This window comes from Gymnodraco acuticeps, unplaced genomic scaffold (assembly GCF_902827175.1).
Source record: "Gymnodraco acuticeps unplaced genomic scaffold, fGymAcu1.1, whole genome shotgun sequence".
Classification (NCBI taxonomy): Eukaryota; Metazoa; Chordata; class Actinopteri; order Perciformes; family Bathydraconidae; genus Gymnodraco; species Gymnodraco acuticeps.
In genome coordinates this window covers 1,753,611-1,774,329 of record NW_022990015.1, presented here as the reverse complement: position 1 = coordinate 1,774,329, position 20,719 = coordinate 1,753,611, and the positions used below count along the sequence as shown (strand labels likewise).

The following is a 20,719-nucleotide window of genomic DNA, read 5'->3' as shown; positions in this document are numbered from 1 at the left end:
TTGGAAACCGTGCCAGGCACACACACGCACACAAAGAGATAGATGGTGAACAGATACTCTGTGTATCTTTGTGTCTGGATCAAAGCAGCACAGGAAGAGAAAGATATCCAGAAAAAGGGAGCCCTCCTGCCTGAAGTCTAGAGGAGTAATGGGATGGTGCCGTGGATAATTTTGGCCGTCTAACTGAGGATACATTCATGGGGTGTTTCAACTTATTCTGAAGAAAGTAACCAGGCTCCTTTAATCCAAAAAGGATTACGTGGAGGAGAGAAAAACTTCAAACACACTAAATGTGAGGGTTTCTGTTCACTATCAAACTGAAAGTAAAATTTGTTTATTTTTGGAGTATACACTTCACAGCTTTTGCTCACTATGGAAAAACAATCTGACGGGGTAATTTATCATTTAATTAGCTTTTTCAGGGTCACATATGTATACTGTTTCAGCTGGTGTCACAATTCAATTGCACATTTTGGATGTGAACTTCATATGAATGCATTTTTAAATGTTATTGGTCTCTTGTGCATTATTTTTTGTGCATACAAAATTGAGCCTGACATATTTGTAATCTTTGGAAACATCTTAGATCTCAAAAATAAGTACAAAGTAAAGTAAATACAGTGGATCTGTAGGTTAGCCACACACACACAACGTAAGCTGATTCTCCAGAGTTTAGGAAGTTGAAGAAGTATTTTTTTCCTGTCAGAACAATTATTTGTTTAGGTTACAATCACAATCATGGTCCTTTTGATTTCTCACCGTGTCCCTCACTGGTAAGTAAACATGCAAAATCTGTATTAATTGGATTAGTTGCTAGATCTAAATGATCGAGGGCTGTTGAGAAGTTTAGCCATATGGTACGTGGATTGTCTCACCGTATGGGGTCCTCTGACTCATCCTTGTCATACTGATCCCGTAACGTCCTGGCGAGGAAGAAGATTACTCCGGACGCCACCAATAGGAATCCAGCTACGGAGGCAATCGCTATGCCGACCACCAGCGGCTCAGACACGTACTCCTCACAGTGCTCTCCTCTGTACCACCAGTTCTCCCCGACACGACACCTGATGATAAAATGGAGAATTTGTCAGCTAAAATAATTTAATCACTCAATGATTCAAGAACATTATAGTCCCGATTGAGATGAAGGTATTATAGAATCTCTGTGATTTATTCCCTTTTTATTTTTGTTGTTTTGGATTAGTAAAGAAAACAATAATTTCCACTCTGAAACAAAAATAGGGTACTGGACACGGACCAATTCCTTTTTTAAATGATTTAAGCATTAGGGGAACAGCAGAAAAACAACGTCATAGTTCTTTGTTTTTTATTTCTAATGTTGTGTTTAATGATTTTAGTATATACAAAAAGAAAATGACTGAATCCTGAATCCAGTTTGTCTTGAGATCGTCGGCAACAACTATTATAATGTTCTGTATGTGTCATTAAATCCTTGTTTTGAAACAACTCATCTAGTCTGTTTCCTGTCTCGATTCAGCGACGCAATACTTTGGGTTGGGAGGCATGAAGTAAACAACAATCAAACAGCATCTGGAGCTGCCTGCGTGTTTTATGGTGTTGTGGAGAGAGTAAATCAAAGGTTCACATTCATCTTGGCACACAGCCGCCTCTCTGTCTGTTTATAATTATTCAATTTAAAGTGCACCACATACATCAGTTTCAACACAGCCAGAGAACATGTTGTGACTGATTGCGATTTCTGGCACGTCATGTTACACACATTGACGCGTGCATATGATTGTTTTGGACAACATGCACATGTTAAGACATAAACATTAACAAGAACACACACAGATGACCATTTTGAAATAATTGAGATAAGAAAATAAAGAGAAACGTTTTGAAACGCCACATAATAAGAAACACTTCACTGACCCAAAATGTGATATTTTGCATCCAGGAGTTGAAAAATGGATCACAATATTAATCAAATATACTCTGAGGTTGCTTATTGTTCTTCAGTACATTCAGTACCAGAGAGCATAGTGAAATAAAAAAAGTTTATTCAAAATGTTGACGTGAGTTTCTTTAAAACAATCTTGATTTAAGCCAGAAAATACAGTTCATTGTTATTTGTAGCCAACTACGGTGCAAATAAATGTTTATTCTATGCAGTTGGTTATGATTATAATTCATTAGGCTATTGCACATTTTACATCCCTAGTATAAGGAACCAAATAAAAAATATGCTTCTGAAACTCCACATCATCAACATACAGCCAAGCAACGTCAAAACTAGAAGCTAAGAATCTTACCTTCTGCCAAAACTGCTGAAAATCTGTTTCTGTGATTAAGATCAGACCTTTTTTTCCCGCACACACACTTACGCAGATCATTTCCCACTAATCCACACCCACCTGCAGATTGCTCCCTGGCCGGGGATGATGTCACACTTGCCATCATTGAGGCAGAAGTCAGTCTGCAGGTCACAGATGCTCTGACAGGGCAGGCTGTCCACGCTGAAGTATCCTGCGTTACAGACACACTCCGCCTCCCCCGACCACTTGTTCACCTTACATCCAGCGTACTCGTTACACGCCTGGAACTTACAGGGGTCGGCTTTATCACCTAGAAATCAAAAAGAAATAGTAGTGTTGACTTTTAATGGTTATCAGGATAAGCAGTAACACGCAGGTCGTCTACAGGTTGTTAAATTCTCATGTAGTGATCACCGTTTTAAAGAGGAGAGTATATTATACCCTAACCCTTTCTCAAAACATTTGAAAGTTCAATATATACACATATTTCTCAAAAGGTTAAATAACTTTAAATGACACCAAAAACAACAGCATTTTTCACCCTTTGAGTTCTGCTATGCACCTTTAGATTAACAGGGATATTAGTTTCTTCAACCCCAAAAAATTATTAAATTCAACAAAATAATAGTCCATTGTTGCACAAAAGACTCTTAGTATTTCAGATATGTTTTTTTTTGTAGAAGGATATTCACAGACACATACAAAGGTAATTCTTCCTTCCATTCTAATGCAGCCCTAATGCATGCTGGGATCCAGCAATGAGCGCTGGCAGTGATCAGACAGATTATGACAGCTCAGTAATGATTGTAAACACAACACAAGTATGTATCACTGTTATCATAAATTGCCCATTTCAAGCTGGCTGATGGTGTCACGCACAGAAGCCTGGAGACCGATACCACATGAGGAAATGCAAAAAGGTTTAAAGAGCACAGAAGATTTCATGCTTGCTCCCTAGTTAAAAAAATGGCAATATAATTCACACATGTGAAACCAGAGCTGCAGGCAGTAATCAGCCGGTCAAAGTGCAGTAATGATACATGTAAACTTGGCTGCTGTCCAGGGAAGCCTTGATCATCTCAACCCAGCTGTCGATACCAGTGTCACGACAAGGATCTAACACCTGCTTTCCCAGGCCTTTTGACACACTAGCATGTCATTCAACACTGATTTACTGAGATTATTTTATACAACAATGCGCTCCGATTACAGTTGTTGAGGGAATAGTTCATCATTTTGGGAATTACGGCTTCTTACTGAGAGTTAGATGAGAAGATTGGCGCCACATAATCTGCCTACCAGCACGTCTAAAGCTCCTTGGCGAACAAGTTATATCCGTGCAGATAAATATGTGCAGAGATTTTCCAGCTTTACAGATGCAGTGTGGCAGATATTTTCACCTTCTGACGTAGCCAGGCAAGCTGTTTCTATTAGTTTCAAGTCTTAAAGGTCCCACCCATGTCATGCTTTTCCGGTTATTACCCGTCCCCTTGTGTGTTATGTAGCTTTTTATGCATGTAAACGGTCTGCAAAGTCACAAACCCTCAAAGTACACCCTGTAGCGAGTAAAACTCTAACACAGAAAATACCTGTCTATGCTGCCCCAGAACGCCTCATTGGACATTTATCTTTTTCCATTGTTTACTTCCTGGGTACACTGACCTGCCCATACCCAAATGGACCCATTGGTCCAAATGGACCAATCCGTGGAGCCGTTACCTTACGTCACACACACACACACACACACACACTCAGGGTGAAGTCGAATAGTCCATTTAGCTTTCCCTCACTGGCAGCCATGATAAGTGCCGTTCGAATTCTCTAGATGATAGGAAAGGAGGTTTCAAACTTCCTTTATAACCTCCTTTAGCTTAGGAACCACTGGACCTCCCTCACCGAGAGGAGAGGAGAAAATGCTGCCCCACAATGCCTTGCGGCCGCAGCATTTGCCGTCACACAACAGTCGGCCGTTCACGGAAACAAACGATTATGACCGAGAAATTATATCATGAAAGTTACGGTGCTTATTAAGCATTTTAAAACGTATGTGGTAAGTTGCCAAAGTGCTTTGTTTTGAACGTTCATCAGTATTATAATCAAAAAGAGAAATATGAACGTTAGTTTTTACTGAAATGATCAAATAAAGTCAACATCTCACTGAGCTGTGTGGGGTTTGTTCAACTTTTAAAAGATGTTTGAATGGTGATATACACAGTGATAGATGTTAAAGACTAACGTTTATAATAAATACATTTGTATTGATTTTAAGATATTTTAATAGTTCATACAATCATACGTATTGGGATCATTTGTATTAATGTGGACCAGAGGGAGAGGGTGACGAGCAGAAGTTTCACTTTCCTTTTTTATTTCAATTCCAACTTTGGTCATGAAGAATATGTTTCTCTGTTGTCCCCGTTCATAAAGCATAAAACAACAGCATCAGAGCACGGTGCAGAGTCTCTAGATGAGTTTACAGTAGTCCCTCGTTCTTATTAAACATCCATGTTGTAGTCCGCTGTATGGAAAACTGTAGTTTCCATAGTTTCCCCACAGCAGCAGACGCACATTCATGACGTCCGCTGGCGCATCATAAACACGTCGGATAGTGAAAGTGCAGTCGGATTCTCTAAAGTACCACAGTCTCTTCTCCTAAGTCCTTTTGAATTCTCCTATCCACTATTCCTTAACCCCGTGACGTTTCACTCAGAGGTCAAGGAATAGACGATAGGGTTAGACGTTAGGAGCTGATTTTTGGATTATCCGACCGCAATCTCTATCTCTTCTTAGCTGCAGCTCCGCCGATCTTTCCTCCCTAAAACGGTGGAACGCAGCGAGGCTGTGAGTCGGTGTGTGAGCACACACACAAACTCCCAGCCAGGCTGCGGGTGTGTGTGTGTGCTCGGGCTGGTTTCGGGCTGGGTTTCGCTGTGTCTCGCTGTCTCGCAGACGGCCACTGGGCTCACAGTTTGAAACCCGAATAGTACTCCAACGAACGAATATTCGGGTACAGCCCTAATAGGCCCTAATTGAACTCTCTGCATAAAGCAACAACTTGTTTTTCCTTAAAGAAACATCTAAAACAAGCATTAAACAATTCATGATATCACAGTTGTCTAGATCAAAACACAGTGTATATATCGTGAGAACCAACCTGACTCTACGTCCAGTGAGTACTTATCGATGGCCAGGTTCATGGTCTGGTAGGCTGTGTTACAGAAGTCCTCCAGGATCAGATAGACGGTGGTGGTGACGGTTTGTGGAACAGGTTTTCCGAATTTCATCCGGCTGTTGACCACGATGCTCCCGTTCCTGAAGTTCAGGATCTCCAGGTTCTCAAAGTTACTCAGGTTGGACTGCAGGTAGGGCACAAGCTGGGAAAATATACCAAAAAAAGGGTTTGATGTTACAACACAACAGTGGGAATGCTGATAATCAAGTGCCGTAAATGACAGGAGTTTACCAGCTCTATGAATCGTTGCTCCAAAGCTTTGTATTCTGGGGATTTCTTATTAAAGAGATCCTCTGAGAAGATCATGTTGGTCACCCTCAGGCTGAAGAACACCATCAGTGCTCGTCCGGGGTTCACAGGCATGGCGATACTGACTTGGTCTGTGCCGTGTACACCAAACGGAAAGCCAGTGCTGCCCTCCTCTGTGTGGTTAATCAACTCATAACCATAATGGATCACATCATAGTCGCTGTCTCCATTAGTGGCACCTTCCAAGCCTCCGTCAGTGGTCTGGATCTGGGGCAGTAAAAAAGGAGAGACTTGCCAAGTTATTAACAAGAACCAGCAGTTCTTAAATCCCTTCTTTGGCTTCCTCTTGAATTTAGATGATGCTATAAGATCCTGCTGATTACATGTAAAAGCACTGATTGACCTAGCCCTGGTTATATGAAGTGCTCTATAAATAAAACTTGACCTATTTACATTGTACTTTTAACTGGGGACCTACAGCAATATTAAAGCTCAGATACGTTCCACAAAATGTTTTCTTTTAAGTTTTATCCGTTTAAATATTTCAAAAAATCATATATTCTGTTGAGATTTCGTAAAAACACAAACTATTATTATTATTGATCTATTTTTGAATGATTATTATTGTTAGTAATAGAAGTAGTAGTAACATCAATAAAGTATATGTTCTTATTGTTATTTTATTATTATATAAAATTGGGCATTACTTTGCCACTTTTTTCAATTCAATTCTTCTTGCTTTACCTCCACCAGTGAAGGGATGATGATGTCAGGTTGTTCCTCCAGGGCGGTGTCAATATCAGAGATGCGGGTGAAGGGCGACTCCTTCTCTGGGGACAGAGCAGTGGGTTGGACCGGGTTCAGAGAGTCCGTCACTAGTGGTTCTGGTTCATCAACGTTGACCAGTAGGATCTCATCCTCTGTCAGATCCTCTGTGGAGAGCTCTGGAGCTGCCGGGCCCTCTTCCTCCACAGGAGGAGCTTCAGGTGCAGCCTCTTCTACCTCGTTCTCTGTTGCTTCCTCCACGCCACCTTCTTCAGCCACAGGTTCCTCAGGAATGGTCAGCACCACATTATTGTCTTCCTCTTCGGCAGGTTGTTCTTCTGGTTGTTCTTCTGGTTGTTCTTCTGGTTGTTCTTCCACAGATTCTTCACCTGTTTCTTCTGCCAACGGTTCTGGTGCTTCACTCGCTTCCTCTTTAGTCTCAGGAGATGAGACCAGGACAGACAGGCCTTCTTCTTCTTCCTCTGTGGTATCAGCTGCGATTGAGGAAATCTCATTATACTCTGGGATTTCTGAATTTATTGCGACATCTTCCGTTCTCAGCCCATCTTCTGGGTCAGTCTCCTCAAGAGACTCTACTTCTTCTTCTTCTGTGGTTGCAGGTGGCTCGAGCAGGTTATTCAGGTCGTCTGTGCCCACTCCAGAGGCCTCTTCATCCACCGGGGGTTCATGAAGTGTAACCTCCGACAGCTCGGCTGGGAGCTCCTCTGCGGCGGGGGTTTCTACTGCAGGAGTCTGCACAATGTCCCCGAGTAACAGACCCTCCTCTGCAATGCCTTGGAAAAAAATACAGAAAAAAATTGTCTCAATCTCTCTTTTTATAGAAACTGGCAATCTAAGTAAAGATCCACAGATCTATCTGGTTAACATCAACAAAATGAGAAGTGAGAAGTGCAGAAAATGATCAGTTTCATAAGTTATTTCAATGCAAACAAAGCAGGAGGAAGTGCAGTCGAAGTGAAAACAATAGAAGTATCATTGTAGGGAAAAAGCATAACAGGGGGATACACTGCAAATGTTTATATTAGGTATAAGCACTTACTATCAGCTTCAAGTTCACTATCTGTATTGACAGAATCAGGAGACACAACTGCACTCTCCTCCAGGATAATGATGTCGTTTTCGTTGTTCTCCACTCTGTTGGTTTCGGAGACGTCAGGCAGGACGCCGACTTTGTCGACATCCTCTACGTCCTCTTCTAGGATCGTGACCTCTGGGGGCTCATCGGCAGCAGTATTCTGCATCACAAACAGAGTTCATTATCTAAAGGTATTGGCACTGTTGAGTGTGTCATGCAACAACAGCTACTGTGGCTGCTCTGTGGTTTCCATTTAATGTATAGTAGGTACAACGCTTGTGTCTAAAATGAAATGTTTAGGCAAAAAATGAATTAAATTTAAGGTAGACACAGGGAAATTGAATATTCGGAATCAGAAATACTTCAATAATCCCAGGGGAAAATTGGTTAATATAGCTGGGAAAGGTGTTTGTTCTGAGCACTATGCTAACCTAAAAAAACTAAAAGACTCTCACTCTACAAGAAAGTAACTGTAACTCTACAGATAAACATTATTATACATTTGAAATGGATTATTTAATAATTGAAATAATTATTTAATAACAGGCTATAAAGCAGTATTGGCAAGTCGACTGAACTGGAAAAAGTCTATAATTATTTTGGTGGCATGCTTCAGCCCCTTGTTTTTCTCAACTCAAAAAACAGCAGCTGAATTTAACTTGTACCAAATCGAACAGGGGCAGAAAAGTGCTTCGGTGGCACAGAAGCTCTGGGCTCTTGCCTGCAAATAAATTATTGGTGAGAAGTTTTCCAAACTCTCCCAACTCATATAATGAGTCAAATTAATCACTTAGGGAGCTGGGCTACAAAGTGAACCGGCAGACACATTAAGTGCAACCCAAACTCTGATTACTATCAAAGTGCACAGTCAACCACAAGACAGCACAGACTAAAGATGTTATTACTTGTCTGAATAAACTCATATGTGCTGTCTCGCCTCTTGACTCTCAGTAGTGCGGCGCTCTGTAGCTTTTTTCCCCAGAATAGCAGTGGATTATTATAGCAAAAGTCAAAGTAATCCTCAAAGCCTCGCTTCATCCTCATTGGTGGGCTCATCCCCTACCTGCACTGGTCCTGATAACATCTCCAGCCAGTTAAAAGTTTTCACAACATCAGTACTACAGGCGTCAAGCTTCCTTAAACAAAAGGGATTTATCCGCTCCAAGCAGCTGGATAGCCCCCAAAGAGAGATGCTGTCATGATAGTGGAGGTGACTTGTTAACTGACCGTGTCTCCATCTGCAGCGGTAGGGACCTCAGACACTGTGGAACCAGGTGGGGGAAACAAATATTAATACACACTGACACACAACATGTGCATGTGCCATATAGATAAAATAATCAAGGCTGCAGAAGTCTGCAGAATCCTTTTAACCCGATTCCATTTCAGCACTGACAGCCTTCGTTTTGACATTACCTTGAGGGGGGAAATATCTACAAATCAGTGCAAAAATCTGGACTGAATATCAGCCGCTGTGGGGCCAAGGCTATTACTGCATCTCCCCTAAAGCAGAAAAACAAAGCCAAGTGGTGCCTTTAGGTTCCCCAGACCCACATGTCAGCCATATGAGAGTGTTTAGCCATTATTTCACATTCAAAGCTTCTAATTAAAGTGAGCCTTAGCTGCATCTCCAGGGAAGCTCGCTAACACAGTAAACTAATGACACGCATTCTCTCCAAAACATGAGCAGGGAGGAATCACACAGGAGGAAGAAAGCTGCTATAGACATTATCAATTTCTTCACATTTCTGGAGAAGGACCTAGGCCAGAAGTAGGAGGTAGCTAACCTACTTACTGAGTAACTCTAACAGATGTCGAAGTTTAGATCTCCCTGTGTGACCATTTGAGTGTTTCTTTACTTGTGTGTCTTCTGGTGCCACAATTCTAACTTTTTCCTAATAATATTGTACATTATAAATCCGGTAAACACCTGAATCAGAAAGAGATGCTTGGTTTGAGCCAAAATTAAGGATTAAAGTATAGAAAAAGGCTCAGATTCCAAACATCCTTTCTTTTGCTCAGCTCTCCTCAACTTAATGAAAGGATTTGAGTGTAAATACATGGGTCCTGTAACTGATGAGTCTGTTTTTTGTTCATTAACTTCTGAGTTGAAACTCCTTTTAAATACGTTTCTTCTCTCCTCAGACAAATAAGAAACAGATGAGACTATTAAAACCCTGGAATGTTTTCTCAAGTGGTGTAGCGTATGTTCTAATGTCAATGTTGGGTCTACTGTGTCTGTATTTGATATGACATTTGGCCGATTGCCCTGCGCTGCACGCACTAACTCTGCCAATGTGTTCCCAGCTGCCATGCCAATTAAATAAATAGCCGTAATGGGGGCATTTGTGTGTTCGGTTACAGTGCGGGGAATACCAGCAGACGAGCTTTGGCCTCCGCTGGTCTTAACAGTGTCCAGCTCGTTGTTATGCAGGGCCTCAGTGATGATGTCTTTGACCTCGTTGATGGCGTACACCACAGTGGGGAGCTCCATGACTTCACGGTACGAGTTCTCCACCCAGTTGGATTGCAGCGTCAGGTAGTCCAGTTGTTCCAAGCTCACTCCTGATCCATCCACCACCACTGTGACAGCGTAGTCCACCACCACACCGCCCCTGCACAGGGACAATTCAATATTAATGCACATAACAAGTTACATAAGCATCTTCATATATATCTGTAGGTGTTACATTAATTTACATCTATGGGACTTCTGGACAATTCCGCACATTTCTAGCACAATATTAGTTGTTGAGTGAGATTAGAAGGTTTTAATTTGTCCAATCCAAGCGTTGTAAGGGCATTTCCCAATAAATACGCTAATTTCTAAAATGCACCTACACTATTTTTACATGTATCCTATAGCCACAATCCTATACACACATTTATTATAAGAGAGTATGAAAAAAAGTCAAAGAAGACGAAAATCATTCAAGCATTATTGTGATTTAACGTCGACCCTGTTAAAAGAGTTGTTTCGGGATCGCAGATGACTAACGACTGGGGTAATTTTCTCCTCTTTGGAATGTAGAAGCTCTACTCTGTAGGCCCCAAAAAAAGCTGAGTCAGCAGCATGATCAATATCATCATAATAAATAAGGAAACCTCATAATTGTTTCCAAGCCCTGAAAAAATCCAATCTTTCATTCTTCATTTGACAACTTGGAGCCCTCCAATCTGACCTAGTTTGTCGGGTTTCTGGCGGACGGCTGAGCACGTGCCTCTCGGTCCCAAGTGGAATTTTCCCACTTTAGCTTCATACAGACTTTTACATCTTTACTCTTCCTGTGCTGTGAGGTCTGCAGTTAGCAGCGAATTCAAGATTAATTACAGCATCACTGTAAGAAGGCATAAGTATGCACGTATGTTTGCAAACAAATGGCAAAAGTACATTTTTAGCTATTTATATATAATTCTAGCAAGCCAGGGTGGATTGTAGGTCAGTACATCTACTTAAGTACTGTGAAAACATGACAAATTGTAAAGATAAGCTTAGAAAATTACCTTCCTTTTACCTTCTGCTTCCCCGTCATTCATGCAAATGATGAAGTGCTTTATAAAAACACCCTAGATTTTACTTTCATTATACAGAATATTTTTTAACTGGATATTGTGGATTGCATGATGTTGCTGTACTTTACAACTACAACAATGTAAGTTATTATAATTGTATTGTTTCAAAACTTAAAACAAAAATGTAAACTTCATAACTTTATATAGTTGGTCAAATTGGCTCCACATTGATAGGTGAACACATTGAAATGCTATAGAGGAGTTTCTAGGTGGATTTAGCCTGATAACCAGGCAAGAGTTCTCCATCTGGCTGAGAAGACCAAAACAGCACACACCGAACCAACGGCGACAAAGCTGTGTGTGTTGCTTCCAGCTAGTGGAGGCTTTAATTTAGCCGGTGCGTGTCAGCCAGTGCCCTACATGATCGGAAGTTTCCAGTCTGTATGCTAAACTAAGCTAACCGGCTGCCGCTAAGCTAACCGGCTGCCGCTAAGCTAACACCCTACAGATGTGTAGATGTCATCAATCTTCAAAGCTAACTTTTTGCCAGAAAGCAAAAGGCTATTTCCAAAAATGTTATCACGATAGGGTATTGGTTGGTACCTCGGCCGTACTAAAGGATCTTCCACCACCAAGAACACATAATAAATTGTATTCCTTCCATTTATTTATATGTTTTTAAATTCCTGTCTTATGCTTGTCTTCACCTTTGCTCCCCTGACACATCTCTTTTACAGTATATCTAACCCTTCTCCTCTCCATCACTCCCTCAGAGGCTGATCGGCGCGGTCGTAAAGCCCGGATTATCTGCTCTATAGAATAGCACATGATCACTCCGGTGAACCCATCCTGATCCCACTTAACATGTGATTGACCACACTAAAATCAACAGGAAACTACTGAAACACCTTAACATGTGCCCACGCTCACAGGTAAATACAGTGTGAGAGGAAGGTGACTCTACACACACTCACACAGTGTGCCATAGCTAACGAATGGTTGATAGGGATCTGTGGGCTTAAATACAAGAATATTCCAGGTCTAACTACCACGGCCAGTAAAGATGACTCACCCTTCGTCGTCCTTCTCAGGCCTACATAAAACAAGGAGATTGAAATACTGTTAGTGCTACGAGTCGAGGTAGTTTTGGTCATTTATTTTGTCAAGATCCAGCAAAAACTGTAGCAAAGGGACTGACCTGAAGTCCTTCACAGACACACTCTTAAATCCAGGAAGCCCCTTCAGAGCGTCCTCAATCTGTAAGGACAAAAAAGATTAAAAAACAAGCCACAGGAGGAGTTTGTTTCTTTTTTTACAAGGTTACAATGGACTTGCTTGGCAAAATAATTCAGATTTGTTGTTCCCCAAGGACTCATTTTGTTCAAAGAAGCTGAACGTTTTGAGTCCTGTGTGCTGTGTCCCAGATTATTTTCCTCTGGAGGCAGACTGCTGCACTGTGGTCAACTCTTTTTATTGGTCTACAGGGCCCTGCTTCTAGGCACAAAGAAAAAACAATCCATACACTGTTCTGTTCTGCAGACTCACTAACCCACTTTATTTTATACATCGGAGAGAGGACGCAAGAAAATCCCCAGGGCCTTTGTCTTCTTGCTTGTCTTCCAATTTCCCCTTGCCTACATTATTTTTACTACCTTGTCCTCCACTACACTCACACTTATAACCTCTACAAGGCACGTCAGTTTATGTGTATCTATATCTATACTTATGTGTATAGCAGATATCCACTGGGAATTAAAAAAAAGTCAGGGATTAAGAGAAATGGCTTCCCTTTTAGGCATAAAATCAAGCTTTTGTTTATGATGCCAGGGAAAAGCACTGAAACAAATTTACTGAATTTTCCGAGTACCTGTAAAACCACTGAATCTGCTTCCAAACAGAGTACCTGTGCAAAAGTGTATCTACTCCCATGACACGTCTTAACACTGTATTTTCAGCACATAGCGTTTTTGAACTCTGCCCTAACAGTGAAACTACTGCTGCTGTTTAAATGTGTGTTATTAAAGCTAACAATGCATCAATCACAGACCATAAATAGTGAGCGCCGTTTTGGAGCCAAGATACAGTAGCACTAAGGGGAGTCGTAAAGTCAGACAGAGAAGGATAAGGAGCCAGATAGGAACCTTTTGAGCGAGCTGTCTGCTGAGTGTTTGGTACTGGGAGCTGGTCGGATTCTCCAGGTCGTTGCTGTACGATTTTCCGGGCAGGAGGATGCTCAGCTCCACCACCTGCTCCAGCATCGTGGGGGTCAGAGGCTGCACGGCGATGTCGTTGTTCAACTGTACCAAGAGACAGAGACCCAGTTACATCCAGTGATGGAATGTAAAAAAATAAAGTATAATTTGACACAATTGTGCTTTACTAGATCCCACGCACACAGAGGCAAATATTCTACCTTTCATCTTCTTCGTTTATTTAACAGTCACAGTTATCATTTACTTTTTACACATAAAGACATATGTACTTGTATGATAGAATGCAGTACTGTACTACTAACCTAATCAGTATTCTAGATAAATATCCAAAATTGGTTCCACAATGACAAACTATAACATTAAAATGCCCTTACATGTGTTTTGTTAGGGATGAAAACAGGATAACATAATATTCTTTTCAATGTTACAATGGTCTGGCTTATTTGAAGCAACTATATCTGCATCTTTCTTATTGTTCTGAGTGTGTATCTTTATTATTTATTGCCCTTATTGTAACAAGCTTTAGATAAAAGCATCAGCCAAATGTAATGTACTTCTTCCATCTATGGCTTATAGTTGCATGTGCACATTAGTGAAAGACAATGAATCTGTAAACAATGTGTGTGTGCACTCACTGGATTCTCCTCTACCTCTGGGACATCGGCGGCTGCTTCCTCCACCTCCTCTCCTTCAACTGTGTCCTCTGGGTGGTTGAGTTCATGTGTAAAAAAAGGATTGAATAAAGGAGTGCTTGTCTATTTCAAGCACTTTGGCAGGTGCTGTGATTCCTGATTAGACTGCCCTGACCCCAACCTGCTTAGCTCAATCTCCAAACACACAGAAGAGATTCACCTACGTTCTGCATAGAAAGCTGGAATATTGTAGGAATAATTACATGGAAACACACAAAAGATAATGGTTTGACCCTGTAGCAACAATGCTTTTGCACAAGTACAGATACAAGAGGATGCTTATGTGATTAAAGTCACATGACGTCCTGAAGCTGACAGTGTCACTGACCTAGCTCAGGAGCTTCAAGGGCTTCCGGTGTTCGCTGTGTCAGAGTGCTGTGAAAAGTAAAAGATTATTGAAACTGTGCTGATATTATATTACTAAATTATAATAAGCACACAAACACATACATGTCGACACACAAGTAGGGTCTACAAATGTGGCTACATTTATATATGTTATTTCATTTTTAATTACTTTTCTTTTTTTATTCCGTTGATAAGAGTTGTTTTAACTTAGCAAAAGGTTGATCTAGCTGCCCCCGGGTCATAGAAAATATGTAATTTCTTAAAAATATTATAAGAATAAAAGAAAATATACAACTTGGGAAATACAATTACACCTTCAATTTCTTTCTAAGAGTTAGATAAGCATATTGGAACCACTCTCACATTTATACGCTAAATATGATTTACAGCCAGCAACTCGTTAGCTTAGCTTGACATGAAGCCATGTGTAATAACAGACGAGTGACAATGTGGAAGAGACTTCATAACTTTACCTGCACATATGTTGCCAGGACCGGTTGGGCTCATCACTACTGAGAATGGGAAGAAAAGTAGCATTTACAAAACATAGCCTTAATGATGAGATCAATTAATGTATGATTGAAATGATAAATTAGTGGTTTATTTTACCTTTTCAAACCTGGCTCTGACATTCTCTAGAAATAGAAAAAAAAAGCAAAGTTATACATTATGTTCTGTATTTCTTAAATATACTTTAAAAAGAAAGCATCTTACCTTTTTAACCAGAGCCTGATGCTCCTCTGATTGGCTAAAGTGGCTGCCAATATATTGTGCTGTGATTGTGCCCTCCTGGCATTGGTTCATCCAGCTTTGGTACTCCTCTTGCTCGGGGAGGCGGTCCCAGAAGATCTTGAAAGCTTCCCATATTGTCTCCTGGCACACTGGACAGAATAGAGAAAGACAAGCTTTTAGAAATGTCAATCAAGTAATTTGGTCCAAATAACAATTTCAGTTACAGAGTTACAGAGATTCTCTTAAATAATGTTCTAAAACGTCAAAAATATCTAAACTGAAAACCTAAATGAACACAGAAAGTCATTAGAGTCATCATGTCTCAAGTCAAGTCATGGGTCTTCAATTGCATGTCCATATTAAGCCTTAAATAATTAAATTTCTGTCATGTCAAGTTGGAAGTCATCAAAAAAAGACCTGAGTCGACATAACAACGACTGTCAAGTCCACATCTAAGAACTCGTTTCATAGTTGTTTTTTAAATCCTTGAGGTTGGGGCGACACCTCAGCTTTAAACAAACAAATTCAATTATTTTGAAGGCGTCCTCAGGCAAGAAATACTTAATTAACAGTGGAATAAGATCTTCTTTAATTAATCCAAAAGATAGACCTTGATATTTTTGGCTGGAAGTTCTGAGGCCCAAACAAAGGCCCACATCGCTAGTGGCATGTTGACCTAAAATGTCAATTGTCAGCTTGTGGAAGTCGATTGTTTACTCCCCAGCCCATGCAATCCACATGTCAAAAGTGTCCTTTGGCAAGATACTCATCCTTGAATTGCTCCCTTTGAGTCTGCGTGTGAGAGTTATCTAGTGTGGGAGCCTCTGCCAACAGTGTATGAAGGTGAGGGTAAAGCTCTTTGAGTAGTTGCCATATAAATGGAAGCCAATTAACTACATGACATAACTCCCTTACATGAGTTACTGTCACTACTGGGCACTGTTCCAAGGTTGTCGATGAAACCTGTGCTCCAATCTTCTTCAGTAATCACCGTTGTCTGTCACCTGATACACTAGTGGTCACCTCCAAATCCAAATCTGTCTTACATAAGACACCTCCACTTTTCACAAGACCGTCACAGACTGTCTGTTGGCACTGACACCCTGTCTAGTCTAGCTGTCCAGGAGTTCATTGACAGGAATAACAGCTCGATCTCTGCCCACTCAAACGCACTTACATTACACCAGTGGTTCTCAAAGTGGGGGGCGCAGAGGCATGACAGGGGGGGCGCGAGAGACCAGGAGGAAAAATGGTTATTAAAAAAAAAAAAAAAGATTATAAAAAAAAAAAAAAAATCATATTTTGAAAAATTATTGATTCGAAAATAATATGATACAGTACTATTACGTCTGGGTCTCTGTGTTTCATTAAAGCTCGGCTCTGTGTGTGTGTGTGTGTGTGTGTGTGTGTGTGTGTGTGTGTGTGTGTGTGTGTGTGTGTGTGTGTGTGTGTGTGTGTGTGTGTGTGTGTGTGTGTGTGTGTGTGTGTGTGTGTGTGTGTGTGTGTGTGTGTGTGTGTGTGTGTGTGTGTGTGTGTGTGTGTGTGTGTGTGGAACGAGCCATTTTGTGTGCGTGCGTGAGCGAGAGAGAGAGATAGCGCACCGGTACCGGAGATCGTTGATGTTAGCTTCTGGTGCTAGCGAGCTACGCTAACGGATATAAGGAGTTTTTTTAACAACAAAGTGGAGGAGAGTCCTCTCCTGTCAGACTGAGAGACTCTGAGCTAAAGGACTCTCAGTGTTATCTCAGTGGGTCTCAAACGTTTTGGTCACCATTAATGTAAACAATTATTTCCGAGGCACACGTTTATATGATCATTATAGTTATAAAAAAATAAGAGAATAAATGAAAAACAGCTATGAAATAATATATGACAGTAAAACAAGAATAAAGTTTAAAAGAGTGATTTATAAAATATCCATAAAGAAATAGTAAATCTGTTTACAATTCTGTTTCATCTGGGTGTTGAGAGATGTATCCATAGATCTCTTCATTTTGCTCTCAAAGGACACCAGATTGATGCTTTCAACTTCAATATTTAAAAATCTTCCCGGGGGAGCATGCCCCCGGACCCCCCTATGTGAGGTCCACACACCACCTATAAAAATAGCACTTTACCCCTGCTTACACCTATATGCCGAGACTTGATATCGAGCCTTCATTGTAACAGTCGCGGGTACATAGTGTATGTGCGTGGGGAGTGTTGCAGTAGAAAATTCCACTGTAGCGACCGGTACATTAATGGGAAACCCTAAATGTTTGAGCACGCTCTATGAAAGGTCAAGCTACCCCACAGCACCCCCAAAATAAATCTCTGGCGCCGCCACTGAGCCTGACTATTTGTGTTGGGGGGGCCCGACTTTTTTTTTTCTCCAAAGGGGGGGCCTGACCGAAAAAGTTTGAGAACCACTGCATTACACAGTGTTTCTTAATCAGTAATGAATCAGAATGTTGGTTTTTAAAAATGTTCTCTTTAATATTTTGCTTCACAACTACTATCAACCCCTGGTGTACTGAAAGTATTTGTTTAGGCGTTAAGAACACAAATTACACGCACACAAACATATTTTCTTATCTACCAGTGGTGCATTTAATACATGTTCCATTTCTGCCCCCTGTTTTATGTCTTAATGTCTTGTCCTTATGTTTCTTGTTAAGCGACCTTGGGTTAATGAAAGGTGCTATATAAATTAAAGTTATTATTATTATTATTATGTTTCACTTGTGCCACATTAATATCACCATGTAAAAATACAAACGTGCAGGTACATATATGTAGTATAGTAAAAAAGGACACATTTTGTATCTGAAATGTACAGAAGTAATAGTATAAAGCAGTGTAGATTGAAAAATACTTTAGTACAAGCACTTCTGTACAGCATATGTATCATTAAATGAACTTAATTACATGCCACCACTGGAATCTAGCCATGCAGACTGTTTTGGTTTTATGTGTCCAGAGTTGGAGATGTCCACCTCTGCACTTTCTGCTACTACACCAGAACTATGTGAAGGACATTTCTAATATAAAAAAATGCATTTTGTCTTCCATTAGATGTTTAAGTGTTAAGTGAAGTATATTTGTATGTTAAACGTTTAAAACAGCACTGATTAAAGTACATACACACATAGAGCAGTATGAAATCTAATACAATTGACTCAAGTAGCCTAATGTCACGCAAGATAAAAAAAACTATTAGGGCTTAAAAATATAAATTTGATGGAAAATAATCTGAAGGTGTGGAGTTATGAAGAACAATTTAACATTCCTTTTGTAGCCTTTACCAGATTTTAGCTTGAAGCTAGCAGCTACATTAGCCACTGCTAGCATTAAACTAGCATAAAACATTCTTACAGAACAATTAGCATTTGAGTTGCATTTATTTTGAGAACTAAGTCCTCATTTTGAAATACTTAATCATTATTTTGAGAAACTATATTCTTATTTAGATAAAGTTTTCCATTATAGAGATTTGCAGGATCTTTAATTTGCATTACCTTACTTCTTAATGATTAGGAAGTGAGGTGATTGTTGTTGATGAGTGAGGACCTAACACAACAGCAGCAGTCCATCCACAGAACACAGAGATCCACTCTCATTCATGTTCAGTCTTACCTCTGAGATTAAAGTAGCTCAGGTGGTTTGCAACAACTTGCTCTGCGGTCTCTTGTGCGCAGAGTTTGACTCCATTTGGAAAAAGGATGTTCCTCTTCCGCCGAGAGATAACTTCATGGCCTTCATCAGAAACCTCCACATCGGGTGCACCAACAACTTCTGAAAGCTCCTGACTGTAGGGCACACTCAGGTAACCCATAGATGAACCCTCCATTGTTGCATCTGGGGTACCAAAAAAAAAACATTTAAGATTGAATGTTTGACCCTTGTTTGGGTGCTTAGTTTAAAAGTTAACTATTATACATACCTGTCCTTATGTCCAAAAATAAGACCACAAAACTAAAAACAACAGAGGAGAAAACACATCTCCTGAAAAGGTTGCTCATGTCTATTCCGTGATTGTGTTTAAATCCGTCTTGGAAAAGGATCAAGTAGATATGCACGTCCTCTCAAAAGCAGCTTCTTACAAGTTTGCATAGTTCATAAATCTCCAGACGCAGAAAAATAACAGAAGTTTGTGAAGAAATCATGTGATGACCATATGGCACAATGGTTTCCTGCTTTCTTCAACAGCTAAAATGAGGTGTAGGTCATGGTGCTGAGAGGACAGCTCCGAGGTAGAAAGGCAGATGGCTCTTGGAGAGAGGAGGATTTTTTAATGCTCTCTAATCCTGTTTACTCTAAACCCTTTAGAAGAACTTCCCGAGAAGTTACTGGAGCAACACTGTGAAGAGAGGTAGCTGTGTGGTAGAAACAAGGAGGTGACAAGGGCCACACAATCAACAGCAATCGAAAAGATGCATCAAAACATACAGATATTATAATTATTTACTAACTCAAGATTTTTTGGGATGTGTCCTGCAAGGACTGAGCACATTTCCAATAAAATAAGATTAATCCTGGTCCCCAAGTTGAAGGACAGGTCTTTAAACTTTTAGAGCACCCTTCTACCTATTTAGGCAAATGGCATTAAACACATCCAGGTTTTGAAGATCATAATGGCGTACATGTGTCTGCTACTCTAAGTGGAAGAAAAATAAACATCCATTTGAAAGCAATAAGATCAAATGACAAAAGAAAGTGCTTATCTGGCTGGTTAAAGAAAAGGGCATCACCTTAGATCTAATGTAGAAAGATGCTACTTACAAATACTTGATGCTTTTTTTGTAAAAAAAAAACAAAAACACAGACACACAGTCCCACTCCCTCACAGACATTACAGTGACGATGTGGTTGGCCATGCAGCTGAGGTGATGCGCTCAAGAGCGGCAATCACAATCCTCTCAGTTATGTATATCTTGACAGCAGTGAAAGTCATGAGCTTAGTCAACCTTTAACCCCACACTCTTCCTCCTACGGGGTTTATCCTGTTTTTAAAAGGGAAATCTGAGACCTCTATAAGTAGGGCCATTACGTATATGGAAGACAAGAGGGCTAACAAACCCAGGTAAAGTGGCTGACAATGGCCAACACAAATTCACAATGGCAATACTTACATGTTGGTGTTGAGCAGCTGAAATGTTTAAACTGTTCTCAATCTAAATGAAGTGTGTTAACATGCTATCCTTTGCTATCTAGCATTTAAAACATGTTGCAAGTCAGGCTGTAAAATGTCCACCAAAGTGGTGGACTGACAGACATTTTCAACTCAAGATCCGTGCCTCTAACTAGGCTCAAAAGTGTACCAGAGCTAGAGCGGATATTTTTAAATAAGAGATAGAAATAATTGACAACTATTATAGTTATTGTTTTGCAAGTATTTCTGTGTTAGGGTAATACAACTGTTCTACCTTCAGACATTTTCTGAAGTTAAAGGTACAGATAGCTCAGAATAACGTAGTCCAGGATTTATTACAAGACTGATTTATTAAACTGCATGGGTTTTAGCTAAGTGTACCTCATACATTGAGATTGAGTGTAAATGTGGTATATACACTGCGACACACTGCCATACAGAATGGGAGGGGGATTACTCAGGGTCAGAC

General features: G+C 40.4%; 1 protein-coding gene across 1 annotated transcript in view; it reads right to left on the bottom strand.

Moving 5' to 3' along the window:
* Nucleotides 1-19,922, bottom strand: part of impg2a (interphotoreceptor matrix proteoglycan 2a) — a 28,195-nt gene extending 8,273 nt beyond the window's left edge. Inside the window, exons 1-19 of the mRNA XM_034213532.1 lie at nucleotides 19,881-19,922; nucleotides 19,042-19,474; nucleotides 18,735-18,956; nucleotides 15,102-15,268; nucleotides 14,997-15,022; nucleotides 14,861-14,899; nucleotides 14,368-14,414; nucleotides 13,983-14,050; nucleotides 13,276-13,431; nucleotides 12,333-12,391; nucleotides 12,207-12,227; nucleotides 9,998-10,236; nucleotides 8,849-8,883; nucleotides 7,586-7,781; nucleotides 6,505-7,319; nucleotides 5,743-6,027; nucleotides 5,434-5,653; nucleotides 2,379-2,589; nucleotides 876-1,064 (exon numbers count right to left, since the gene is read on the bottom strand). Of these exons, the coding sequence (XP_034069423.1) occupies nucleotides 876-1,064; nucleotides 2,379-2,589; nucleotides 5,434-5,653; nucleotides 5,743-6,027; nucleotides 6,505-7,319; nucleotides 7,586-7,781; nucleotides 8,849-8,883; nucleotides 9,998-10,236; nucleotides 12,207-12,227; nucleotides 12,333-12,391; nucleotides 13,276-13,431; nucleotides 13,983-14,050; nucleotides 14,368-14,414; nucleotides 14,861-14,899; nucleotides 14,997-15,022; nucleotides 15,102-15,268; nucleotides 18,735-18,956; nucleotides 19,042-19,120 (3,074 nt within the window). The 5' untranslated portion in view covers nucleotides 19,121-19,474; nucleotides 19,881-19,922. The remainder of the gene's footprint in view (nucleotides 1-875; nucleotides 1,065-2,378; nucleotides 2,590-5,433; nucleotides 5,654-5,742; nucleotides 6,028-6,504; nucleotides 7,320-7,585; nucleotides 7,782-8,848; nucleotides 8,884-9,997; nucleotides 10,237-12,206; nucleotides 12,228-12,332; nucleotides 12,392-13,275; nucleotides 13,432-13,982; nucleotides 14,051-14,367; nucleotides 14,415-14,860; nucleotides 14,900-14,996; nucleotides 15,023-15,101; nucleotides 15,269-18,734; nucleotides 18,957-19,041; nucleotides 19,475-19,880) is intronic.
* Nucleotides 19,923-20,719: the final 797 nt, after the last annotated feature.